This window comes from Notolepis coatsorum (genome assembly GCF_963971535.1).
Source record: "Notolepis coatsorum genome assembly, chromosome: 1".
NCBI lineage: Eukaryota > Metazoa > Chordata > Actinopteri > Aulopiformes > Paralepididae > Notolepis > Notolepis coatsorum.
In genome coordinates this window covers 142544698-142558351 of record NC_140165.1, presented here as the reverse complement: position 1 = coordinate 142558351, position 13654 = coordinate 142544698, and the positions used below count along the sequence as shown (strand labels likewise).

Genomic DNA, 13654 nt, shown 5'->3' with positions numbered 1-13654 from the left:
GCCGTTCAACGACTTGGGGGGGGGGGGGGGGAAGGGTTGTCCTGACACGGCTCCTATTACAAACAGGAGTCGTGTGCGGGGTTTCCCCCCGTCATAGCATATACGTTGCTATGACGACGGCTTCCGTGAGTTAGATCTTTACGTAAGGTCTGTGGTGTTAAAGTGTCGGGTTAGAGCGTAGGGCTTACGGGTCTGCTACGCTCGATTTTATGTGTAAACTTGAGTCAGTTAGTCACGTGACTCACAGTTGACATGTCTTTTTCATACTACGACTCATGTGGGAAGGCTTTCTGGGGAATTTTGGTCTAAACCCTCTAAGTAAGGGGTGACTGGATGTAAAAATGTAAACAGTTTTTACTCCCGGCTGTGCAGCTGGGGTTTTATGCTGTTGATGCTTCTTTCTTTGTTATTAAAAAGAGTTGGGGTTAGGAAGCATCACACCCCTCTTGTCGTTCCCCTGGGCGCCTTGGGGATTCAATGAAAGGTCTAAATAGCCTGTTTATTGATGTGGATATGCCCGACGCACACATAGTGCTAGCTCGGGGTGTTCTGTTGAACATCAAGCAACTGACTGGCGCGCCTTGGTTGCTTGGGGTTAAAACAGCATTTTTATAAAGCAACTGGGATGGGTTTTTTTCCCTCTTCCGACGACCTATGTTGGTTGTCGACGGATTCTCGTTCATATCGGGGGATGGTGACGGAATGGATCTGAACATACGTAGAAGGGTCTCACGCCCTGGGGGTGGGCCACCGGGCGCGGTTCGCACCGAACGTCTGGGTGGCGCCTTCTTTTCATGTTTAGGATCAACACGCCTATCTGCCCCTTCTCCTGGAGTTGGCATGTCAGCGTGGTTAGGGCACGGGACTGGTTCTGGTCACGCTGGTCCGGATCAGTTAAACCCGTTGTCCGCCGGGGATGCAGATCTGCTGTTCTGGTACCCTGAGGGACTTGGGCTTTTTCCAGGGGGAGAAATGCCAGGTCGGTCCGGGTGTCACAGGGTTAGGCGCTATGGAGACCCTTGTGGGTACATAGTACTCTGCACTGTCGTAATGGCTTACGGCCGTGCCAACCTGTACACGCCCGATCTCGTCAGATCTCGGCCGCTACGCAGGTTGGTCTTGGTTAGTACTTGGTTGGGAGACCTCCTGGGAATACCAAGTACGGGGTGCTTGGGGCTGGTTCTCCATTCTTTTCGCTCTTCTCTTACGCATGGCGAAGAGGGGCCTGTTGGGGTGGTCTTTGACCTCCTCGGGGGACCCTGTGCTCCCCGTATCGCCGGGCCCGGTCCGAAGTAATGTTTCGTCGACCCGTAGGCCTGGGATAACCCTGTTGGAAACTAAAACACTTGTACTGCGGTAGTGCCCGCAGGTACGTTTTGGATTTTTTTCTTGAGGGGTTATGGGACCAACCACCGCATAGGGTAACGTCTGGGTGGTTGGTTCTCTGGTGTGTTGGTGCAGTGTCAACTCCCGGGTTGCCCGGTTGAGTGTGCCCCTGCACGTTCATGACGTCTGCCAATCGTGTCAGCCTTCGCTGCCTCATTGAGGGAGGCTTTGTCATGGTGGTCAACAACGCCAGCATACGCCCCTTCCGCCGGGGCGGCTGTTTCAGCTGACCCCTCTGGCGCCTGTCTCGTCCGCAGTACTCCAGGCTCGGGTTACAGCCTGTTGCCTGGTTTTCCCCGGTGCGCTGCCTGCTTCCGTGGTAAGCCTTTGGTTCTTACGGCCATGCTGGCTGCCTGTCCTGCAGGGTCAGTGTGCCAGGCGGTGTGCTATTGGGGGGACAGGGCCCGCTCTTGTGAGGGGCCTTTGTCCGAATATGCTGGCGATGTGGGGGGCGGGGTCACTAGGTGACCACCTGGTGGGGTCTTGATGCTGGCATCATGGACTTCTCCGGGCCCCCGTTCCAGGGGGTCCAGTCCCTTTGGTGGGTCTGGGTCTTCCTTCGCGCTCCGCTGCTACGGCCTTGCCACGGGGTTGGGTTTGCTCTTGACCCCGTGATTTCTGGGGGCAGTAACGAGGTCGTTCCTTCCGTTCGTTCCCGGGTGGCATGCGGGTTGTGCGTGTGGGTAGTCGTGGGGTCAGGCCACGGTCTGCTCACCCTGTGCGTTGAGTTGCTTGAGTGCCTCTTCGCACGGTCGGGTCCGTCACCCTCCCGTGATCCCCCAATAGGGGGGGTGCCCTCCATTAGGGGGGGTCGGGGGGGCTCGGTCCTCCCTGATCTGATGGTTGTGGGGGGCCTCAGCGGGGTATATTTGTCGGCCGATGGCTCTCGCTCGGCCTCCCTTGTGCGTGAGTGACGCCGAGCGAGAGCCGTTACGATACAGAACGTTAGGTTATAACTATAACCAAGTTCTGTTAGTAATGGTGACGCTCGGCGTCCGACGCTCAGCCCTTGATCTCACCTTGTGGTGAAAGCTTGGGAAGGAGGCGAGTAGGTGGCCACACACCTGCTTATGAAGGTAAGCTGATGAGGGGAGTGGTCAGACGAATATTGGGATAAAGGTACATTGTGGAATTTTATTCAGTGCGCGTGCACAAGCGAGGTACAGTGCGTGAGTGACGCCGAGCGTCACCATTACTAACAGAACTTGGTTATAGTTATAACCTAACATTAAGTGTCTTGCCCAAGGACACAACGGCAGTGGGATGGACATGGGCTTGAGCGGGATTCGAACCACCAACCCTTCGATCATTGGACGACCCGCTCTACCCCTGAGCCACGCCGCCCCACAAAGATATCGCGGGTCGGGGTAAAAAAAAAATCCTGTGGCAAGGCCGTAGCAGCGGAGCGTGGAGGAGATCCCAGCCTCAGGCCATCCCGGGGCTAGGACCCCCTGAAAAAAGGGGCCTGAGGCCCATGAGGCCGTGGCATCGAGACCCCACCAGACGGTCACTGGTGACACCACCCCCCACATCGCCAGCGTATCGTACAGGGCCTAAACCAGGTGAAGGCCCGTCTCCCCTTGGCACGCCGCTCCAAAGCGCTCCCAAGGAGGCTTCACCCCCACAATAACGTGGGGCCAGCCAGTGCGCCGGGGAGACAACCCTCCAAGGAGGTTGATCCCTCAATTCAGGCTGACAGGTCCCAAGAGTAAAACTCGACCTGCGCCTGGAGCACTGCGGACTAGACAGGTGCCTAAGGGACTTACTGTAAGAACAGTATCCCGGCGGAAACGGTGTTCCGGTATGCTGTGCACCATGTCACAATCTCCATGAACCCTGACCCCATGAATTTATTAATCCCGCGGGGTCGAGGTTCAGAGAAAGAGTTTGACACATGCAGGGGCATACTCTCGGGCAGACGGGGTCAAACCCGGTCTCAACCCGCGAGTCGACTCTGCTACCAACACACCGGGGAGACAACCACCCCCCTATGTTTATTATAACAGGAGGTGGGTGCTCCCTTAATCCACTAAGAAACCCCAGAAACACAACTGCGTGTATACACAGGCTATACAATGCAGTTCAAGCGTTTCAGGTTTAAAAAGGGTTAACCCAGGCCAGCAGGTTATTGAGGGCAAGCCCGACCTGGGCCTGGCGGACCGGGACCTACACAGGGATGCATAGAGTAGTTGACAGAAGCAGCCTCCCCGACAGCCCCCTCCCATCCCCGGTTTAACATGGAGGGAGGGGTGAAATAAATGGAGAAGGACCAACCCCCTAACATCGTGCAAAAAGGTACAACACAGTATGGACCAATGCACACCACTGTTAAAGGAACACTCCAACATTTTGGGAAATTCGCTTATTTGCCATCCTACCCTGGAGTTAGACAAGAAGATACATACCTTTTTCTTCTCTGTGCATGCAGTAGGAGTAAGAAGACGCGCACTGTTAGCCTAGCTTAGCGTCAGTCACTGGAAGTAGGTTCCTCCATTAGCCTAGTTCCCAATGTCTTCCTACTCCTACTGCAGCACTGTATCTTCTTGTCTAACTCCAGGGTAGATGGAAAATAAGCTAATTTCCCAAAATGTTGGAGTTTTGTGCCCGTCGGTCCAGCTGCACAGCCGGAGCACAACGCCGGCGGGGGAACTGCTCAGGGACGCGCGCCCCAAATGCAAAGTGCCGGTGGAGGTCAGAATGGATCATCATCCTCTCTCTGATGACTGTCTGTAGTATGGTAGTGAAAGGTTAATCTTCTGTAGTGTGGTAGTGAAAGGTTAACCTTCTGTAGTGTGGTAGTGAAATGTTAACTGTCTGTAGTATGGTAGTGAAAGGTTAACCATCTGTAGTGTGGTAGTGAAAGGTTAACCTTCTGTAGTGTGGTAGTGAAAGGGTTAATGTACATTTTTAAATGAACAACTCACAAATGTTCACACATATGCATTTATTTTGACTTCCCAACACACACTTTGAGAGTTGAGATTGCTTTGGCGGAGGTGCTGACGATGGCTCAGGGAATCCTATGTAGCATCCCACTCACCATAGGATTATGTTCTTACTCAGCAGAACAGCTCAGCTTTGAACAGGGCCCACCCACACACTCAAACACCCGCACAAAAAAAAAACATCAATCATACCATACGTTTATCTCCCAGCACGACAAATAACGCATGCAGTGGGAACGGGGAGGGAACAAGAAACAAACCACTGCAAAAAATATTACCTCTCCGCAGCGTGTTAGAGATAGTACTCTCTGCATTTAAATGCTCTTCTTCAAAACACTCATTGATCTCTGGGAGGGGGGTGCATTTGTTCCATGTATGACAGGCTCACCCCCCCCAAGCTCCTTTCTCTTTGAACATAGCTGCCTTACGTGTGTTGATAAGCGGTGTTATCAAAAGCTTGGTTTCAATATGCCGTTAGATTAATTTCCAGCAGTCTTTTCCTGGCACAGTCATTAGTGTGAACACTCCCCCACCCCCCCACCTCCCTCCCACGCCTGTTGATGGGTAATGTTTATTCCCTACCACCACTCCTGCTCAGTGGTTACAGTGGTTTTTTACTCAATACTGTACTTAAGTACAATTTCGAGCTACTTGTACTTTACGTGAGTATTTTCATTTTAGGTAACTTAATTATTTTACTCCACTACATTTCAAACGAAATATTGTACTTTTTACTCCACTACATTTATCTGAACCCATCAGTTATTGTACTAGATTTTGCATAGAAAACATGGCAGAAATGTATGAAGATTATATACTTTCACATTTGAAGCCTGTCAACTTCAAGAGGACATGATCAGCATAACTGGACCACATACCACTTTAGCATAACCTCTAATCAGAGCAGCATAACTGGACCACATACCACTTTAACATAACCTCTAATCAGAGCAGCATAACTGGACCACATACCACTTTAACATAACATACGGTTATCCTATAACCATAGTTATATGAGTATAGCGAGCGCTCTGCTCTATTGGAACCCTATCCCTTATCAATCTAATACTGAATAAATGTCTTCACATGTACACACCCATCCGCCTGGCCACACCCACATCCGCTCCTCTACATAAGCGGGGACGTGGCCATACTAACAGCTCCTTCCCAAGTCTTTCACCACCGAAGGCGAAGACCACGGGGTCCTCAGTGAGTCAGAGCAGAGCGCTCGCTATACTCATACAACTATGGTTATAGGATAACCGTATGTTATATTATCGTATAGCTTACGCTCTGCTCTATTGGAACACAGGAGCTGAGCAGAGCGGAAGCTCGACAAATGTACCCGCTGAGGCCCCCCACAACCATCAGAACCGGGGAGGACCCGAGCCCCCGGACCCCCCTAGAGGGGGACGGGAGGGAATCTGATCCTACTGTGCGAAGAGGGTTTAGTAACTCAAACGCACAGGGTGAGCAGATCGTGGGACTTACCTTCACACAGAAGGACCCGCGACTACTCAGGCGCGCATCCCACATGCCACTAGGGAACGAAGGGGAAGAAAGAAAAAAACTGTTACAGCCCCTAACATCACGGGGTCAAAGGTCAAGAACCCAACCCTGTGGCAAGGCCATAGCAGCGGAGCGTGGAGGAGGACCCAGCCCCAGGAACAGCCTGAGGGTCAGGACCCCCCGGAAAGGGGGCCTGGTGAGGCCAACGATGCCGTAGCATCGAGACCCCACCAGATGGTCACTAGTGACACCACCCCCCACATCGCCAGCGTATCGGACAGGGCCCAATCCAAGAGCAGGCCCTTCCCCCCTACAGCACGCCACCCTGAAGAGCATTTATGCAGGTGAACACCAGAAAAGCTGCTGGCCCAGATGGTATAACAGGACGTATACTTAAGTCCTGTGCCAACCAGCTAGCCCCTGTGTTTACCGCCATATTTAATCAATCCTTGGCGGAGTCAGTGGTCCCTGCCTGCTTCAAGATGTCTACCATCATCCCTGTACCAAAGAAACCCTCCCCAACATGTCTCAATGACTACAGACCGGTGGCACTCACCTCTGTGGCCATGAAATGTTTCGAGAGGCTGCTCAAGGATCACATTTGTGCCTCCCTCCCCAGTGATATGGACCCCATGCAATTAGCATACAGGCCAAACAGGTCCACTGACGATGCGGTCTCCCAAGTACTGCACAGCACCCTCTCTCACCTTGACCGCCAGAAGGGGGGCTATGTGAGACTGTTGTTCATTGACTACAGCTCAGCGTTCAACACCATAGTCCCCACCAGACTGGTGGACAAGCTGATCGAGCTGGGTCTGAGCTCCGCTCTGAGCGCCTGGATACTGGACTTTCTGAGCGAAAGGCCCCAGGCGGTCAGGGTGGGGGGTCAGACCTCCAACACCATCACCCTGAGCATCGGGTCCCCCCAGGGCGCTTATGTAGAGGAGCGGATGTGGGTGTGGCCAGGCGGATGGGTGTGTACATGTGAAAGGTTCCAATAGAGCAGAGTGTAAGCTATATGATAATATAACCTTTAATCAGAGCAACATAACTGGACCACACGCCACTTTAACATCAATGATTCGAAGATTGAATGCTCCCAAGCACTGGAATACACAAACGTCATGTAGAATGCATACTTTAATTTCAAGTACACTCAATAACAAATACTAATCTACTTTTAGTGGAATTTGAATGGAGGACTTTTACTTTGACCAGAGTACTCGTTTATCCTTTCCTTGACCTTCCCTGGAGTTGGGTACTGGTCTCTTGCGTGTGCTTTGGTGGATTTTGGTTGGTCTTCATCGTTGTGCTCCCTTGGTTCGCTGGCTGGTTTTGGGGTTCCTTGCGTGGGGGGCTCGCTGTGGCTTCTACTGTGTTCCGGGGGTCCCGGTGTCGTCTCGGACCGTCCCGATGCTGCATGTCTTCTCATTTGGCTGCTGCTGTCTCTGTCTGCTTGAGTGTTTGGAGTCGTGTCTCCTTTGGCGTGGCTGCGGGTCCTGGGGCGCATGGCCTGTCATTCCTCTGTGGAGTTTGGGAGTGGGGGCGTGGGATTCACTGGTTTTCCTCATGGTGGCGGGGGCACCGGGGGAGATGGGGCGGCCCGCAGGGTATTCCCATCACTGTGCATGGCAGTGTGAGTGGCGCGCAGGCTGTTTGTGTTTTCCTTCGGTCTTGGATGGGGATGTGGTGGGGATTGATGTGTGTGGTGTTTGGGGTATTGACTGTTCCGGGGGGGTTCACATGCCTTCGAGCGACATTGTACTATTGTACTTATTTTATGCCTATTCTTAAGTCTGCACATTTACATTGCACTACTTTTATTGTTTTTTATACCTATTCTTATGTCTGCAATTTATGCATTGTTTTCTGTCAATTGTGTGCTGATTTTATGCCTATGTTCATTTTATACTAATTGCTGTGGTGCACTCTGGACTGCAGTCCATATGTGAAAAGTACTATATAGATAGTTATTCATATTTATTATTGTTATATTGTAGAAATGTGTGCATTGAAATGTCTGTAAAGTCTCGACGACATTGTCTTTTTCGAGAATAAATAAAGGTTTGAATGAATCTGGGTATTTCTACTTTTACTTAAGTAAAGGAACTATGTACCTCTTCCAACACTGGTTAATTATAATGATTGAGGATATATATAAACAAAATATTTATTTTTGAATATGGTCAAAATATATTGTGATTATTTGAGCAGATATTGCCCATATAGCATCTACGATGTCAATATGAATTCAATATACTGTTTAGTCTGTGTGTGTGTGTGTGTGTGTGTTTGTGTTTATTTACTCTTGACATACTACTGCTCTATATTAATTGGATCACTGCATTGGTGTGTGTAGGCACAGCATGGGCTCATCTGCATACCGTAAGACATATTATTCAGCCATGCGTGTTTAAATGTGACCGCAAGCTTAAGCATATCTGTACGTGACAGTGTTATGTGTGTATGTTTGCCTGTGTGCACAAGTAAATGTGTTTTTGTATGTGTTTGTGTGTGTTCATTCTTAGGCAAATGTGTGTGTTTTTGTGTCTGTGTGAGCGTGTGTGTGAGCGTGTGTGTGTGTGTGTGTGTCTGTGTGTGTGTGCCTGTGTATGCCTGTCTCTGTGTGTGTGTATTCATTCTTAGGCAAATGTGTGTTTGTGTGTCTGTGTGAGCGTGTGTGTGTGTGTGTGTGTGTGTGTGTGTGTGCCTGTGTATGCCTGTCTCTGTGTGTGTGCCTGTGTATGCCTGTCTCTGTGTGTGTGTATGTGTGCCTTTCTGTGTGTGGGTGTGTGCACACATAGTGCGCTACTTTGATTAATGAGTCTGTGGGTGTGCTGCCTGTGGGCTTAGATCAGCTGCAACAAGATTTAAGTTAGCAGAAAACACTCAATTCCTTTCCTACACATTCAATGAAGCTGTCCCTGTGCCCCCCTTCCAGCTCCCCACAGGCTCATTCATCTCTCTGCCCACACAACATGCCACACTGTGGCAGGGAACTGCTTTCATTATAGAGGTGTACTGTGTTCCCAGCATGGGGTCCACATAGCAACCTTTGTAAACAATCTCTTTTTGAGTTGTTTGGGTCTAATTGCTTTTCTTTTTTTGTACCTTTATATTTAATTACCATTAGCATACCAGCCTACATATCTTTTCTTTATTTATTTTGTGGAACACTTTGTAATGTGTTGATATAAAGTGTACTGTATAGTATTATACTCAATCACTGCTTCACCAAGGGCCCTTTCTGTAATCCTCTTTATGGTGATTGTGCCCTTTTGCCATAGAGAGAATGGGTAGATAACCACCTGCTGCTGATTTCAAATGGTGTGCCGTGCACTGCAATAGCTACTGTGTGTGTGTGTGTGTGTTGTGGTCTTTCATGTAATTAGTGCTGTCAATCGATTAAAATATTTAACTCGATTAATCGCATGATTGTCCATAGTTAACGCGCGATTAATCTCAATTTAATCGCATTTTAAAAGATTACCATAAACTGATATTTTTCAAGTTTTAATACTCTTATCAGCATGAGTCAACAAATTCTTGCTTTATGCAGCCATTTAACACAAAAGGATGACCCTCATGCATTGCAAATTTGCATCAAATTCAAAACAGAGTGATGCACAAAATAACTTAAAAGAAAATAATAATTTAAAACAATGAATAAAGTGCATGAAATAATAGGGGAAAGAAAACGTTAGGAACTTGTTACATTAACACACACAAGGGCTGAGAACTCACCTAAAAAATAGTGGCGTTAATAGAATCGGGCGATAACGTGTTAATACCGCGTTAACTTTGACAGCCTTAGTTCGTATATAATCCAATTTAACATTTTAAGCATTTTATGAGCAAACTAAATTCGTTAGATTGGACATTATATCAAGTGGAGAACTGAGAAATTCGGCACTACTGAAAGTTATTTCAGAACACTGCCTCTTGAGTTAACAGACAAATGAATGAGGGGCTCTCCTCTGTTAATAAACTATCGATTCATATGGAATTCATTAAACTTATCATTTGTCTTACTTATTATTATACTTATTATTTATTTCTCCCAAATGAAGGTTCCGACAGCCGGCCCGACATTAACAGCCGTCTGTTATAATCACATTTAACATGTTAAGCATTTTATGAGCAAACTAAATTCGTTAGATTGGACATTTGAAAACGGTCTCGATTGTTCTTTACACAGCATCAAGCTGAGAACACAAAGTTTTTTTTTCTCCCCTTCCCTTTACCTAGAGACGAAAGTAACCAGGTGTAAGCCGAGCACCCGTTAACGATACCGTTAATCCGGCACAAACCCGGTACCCACGCCGCAGTGCAGAGAGTCCTAAGCTCTACATCTGTACATTGTGAAATGGTGAAAATCAAGTAGCCTGTCTTCAAACATTAGAGACCCCCATGCAGCACAACCAGAAAACTCCACCCCAGTGATTTTCTTTTCAGTAAAGTAATGAGTAATTTTCTGGACCAGTTTAAAAGAGAAGGGCCATATATCACACGTTTCTCAAGCTGACACCTATGGCATATTCACTCAACCAAAGTGGATTGTAGAGGTTAAAGGTCATATGGTACAGTAGCTCTATTTTGCTCATTGATAGGCTTGGTGGTGTTAGAATCATATGGCAGCTTTTGGCGGGCATCAGGTCCCCTCAGACATACTGTACACTATTTCTGGGGTGAAACAGGCGTCATTGTCATGGGGGGGCGACAGTGGCTCAAGAGGTAGGGTGGTCGGCTGGTAATCAGATCGGGTCTGGATCGAGTCCCGCTCTTCCCGACAGCGTGTCGAAGTGTCCTTGAGCAAGACACTTAACCCCTAACTACTCCCGATGAGCAGGTTGGCACCTTGTATGGTTGCCTCCACCGTCGGTGTGTGAATGTGTGAGTGAATTGCAAGTTGTAAAGCTTTGGATAAAAGCACTATATAAATGCAGTCCATTTACCATTTACCATTGTGCATTCATAATCAATAATATAAGAAATAATGATCTATTAACAATATTTTCAACTATTTTAACTACTTTTCTTTTTTCTTTTTCCCCCTCCTTTTTCCGTTTTTCTCCCATCCCAATGTTAGTCGCTATGCCAATTCCCAATCCCCTTCCTGATCGTTGCGCACTTTTACCCCCTACCGTCGGTCTGGGAGGGCAGAGACTATCACATGCTTCCTCCGACACATGTGTAGCCAGCCCACCTCTTCTTTTCACCTGGCAGCGCGGACTCTCACTGGGGGAGTGTAACGTGTGGAAGGGTCACACTACCTCCCCCAGATCCTTCCCTCGCTGTGCAGGTGCCCCGACCGAACTGTAGGAGTCGCTGTTTATAACGACCAGGACCCACCCCACTGGCTTTCCCACTCGCTGACACTGCCAATTGTGTCAGTATGGACGGCCGACCAAGCCGGAGGTACCGGCGGCAGCTGGATTCGATCCCACTGTCTCTGCGGTGGTAGACAGACGCTTAGTCCGCTGCGCTACCCGGCCGCCCTATTTTAACTACTTTACAGTAAAGTAATAATCTCAAACATTATCATATAATTAAACATCTATTCCTATTATCACCAATAGATGAAAATAAACAAAAATTTGGATATTGCCGATAACCACTTTAAGTATTCTTAATTTTCTTACCATGTCAGAAACAGCCTCCAAAAGTGAACACATTTCTTGCATGTTAAGACAAATCATATACTTTCAATTAATGAAAATGTATTAATCTATCATTGTAGATCTATCTATTACCTGACTTCTTTGCATTTGTGTGTGATTTGTTTCCAGGTTGGAGTTTCAGCATGGGTTCAGCCTACCAGTTCCACAGCTGGAGGGTGTTTGTTGTGGTGTGTGCCCTGCCCTGCGTCTGTGCCGTGGTCGCCCTCACCTTCATGCCCGAGAGCCCTAGGTTCTATCTTGAGGTAAGCCCCACGTGTGTGTCCACATTTATGAATGAATGAATGAATTTACAGCCTACAGTGTACAGTACACACATGTCAAAGTACAGTACATATGTCATATCACAGGAATGGGAAGTAACAGATTACAGTAATCTGGTTACAAAGAAATTGGTAACTGCAGTCCGTTAAAGTTACTGTAAAAATGTATCAGCAGATTGTAAATTGGATTAATTATTGTTCAACTGCATATTCTCTCATTTTGCAGAGTATTCCAGTGGATTACATCAGTGATTACAATTTCAGGCGTGCATTCAGTAATCTGTGATCTGTTAAAGTTTGAAAGTGGCCTTCCCAACCTGGCGACGGTCCATACTACACGTTTGCTGAATCAATTGTATCTGGAAGAAGGCCATATTACTGTTGGCTCAGCTGTCATCATCATGAATTATACTGTATAGCGCACATGTCCATAATACTATATGCTATACACTTACAGTTTTTTACGACTGCTTTGATGCATTTTGCACATCAGAGTTTCAATGTGCAAAACCCTTAACATAGAATGCTATACTGCAAATTTTGGGTTCAAAATGCAATATAGCATGCAAAATTTAAATACCAGTGTCAAATCAGAGAATAGTATAATTATGCAAAAGCTTATAACAGCACCAAAACATTAGATATTTCAAACAATTAAGTGAACAACTGAACCAAATTAGATTATATGTCCTGCAAAAGTGTATCATAGTGTCGGAACAGTGGATATGGTCATCGTTGAAGTTTAATTATTGGTGCACTTTTCAAATACAACGGTCATTATCAAATAATGCGGTCAAACACAATATACTTGTTACCAAAATAGACTATGCAATGGTCATTTCCTCATAACCCCTGTGATAGTAGTGCTTATGTCTTTATGAAAGACAAACAAAATATATGATTACAGTATTTGAAGTTTAATCATTACAGAAAAGAAAAATACATACATGCTCTGTACTGTACAGTAAAAGCAAAAAGAGTTACAGTAAACACACTATTGTAAATAACAGTAAAAAATGGTTACTTGGTGCTTTTTCAATGTTCACCCAATAGTCGTGAGGCTGATTGACTGTAATACAGCATGCAAAATTACCATCAAAGACCAGTGTCAAATCAGAGAATAGATTATGCAAAAGTTTACAGTATCACAGCACCAGAACAGTGGATATGTGCATCGTTGAAGTTTACTTATTGGTGCATTTTCAAATACAACGGCCATTATCAAATACAGTAATGCGGTCAAACACAGAATACTTGTTACCAAAAGAGACTATGCAATGGTAATTTCCTCATACAGTAACCCCTGTGATAGACTGCAGTATAGTGCTTGTGTTTTTATGAAAGATTATTTGATTATTTGAAGTTTAATCATTACAGTAAAGAAAAATGCATACAGTAAAGCTCTGTATTTTACAGTAAAAACAAAAACAGTTACAGTAAACAAACTATTGTAAAAAAAATTTATCAGCATTTGGCCAAATAATTTCATCAACGTCACATTCAAGTGCCCTCTCCTGCTGCACAGAGAGAAGACGGCCACGTCCTCCACTTGGTGGTGCTCGTTCAGTTCTAATGTACAGTAAAGATAACAATTACAAAAATAATTCACACCTTTAGTATTTATTAAATATACTGTAACAGACAACAATATCAATTTCACAATTACTGTAATTTCAATATACAGTTACTAACTTACTGTACAGTAAATTACACATATTGACTTACCGATTATCTCTCTTACTGTAAAAAATCGTATAATGGATGCCACCGTTGACCTGTTCAGGTTTGGCTGCACCACCCTGCCAGCTTCAGCCAGTGTTAGACCTCGGTTTACTGTATTACGTGGTCAACAATTATGGTTATAATTTCATTT

At 46.5% G+C, this 13654-nt stretch overlaps 1 protein-coding gene across 2 annotated transcripts in view; it reads left to right on the top strand.

The window, feature by feature from the left end:
* sv2ca (synaptic vesicle glycoprotein 2Ca) overlaps positions 1 to 13654 on the top strand; it is a 156401-nt gene that overhangs the window by 114927 nt on the left and 27820 nt on the right. For both annotated transcript variants that reach the window (XM_084334155.1, XM_084334154.1), the window contains exon 5: positions 11630 to 11763. In XM_084334155.1, coding sequence (XP_084190281.1) covers positions 11630 to 11763 — 134 coding nt within the window. The remainder of the gene's footprint in view (positions 1 to 11629; positions 11764 to 13654) is intronic.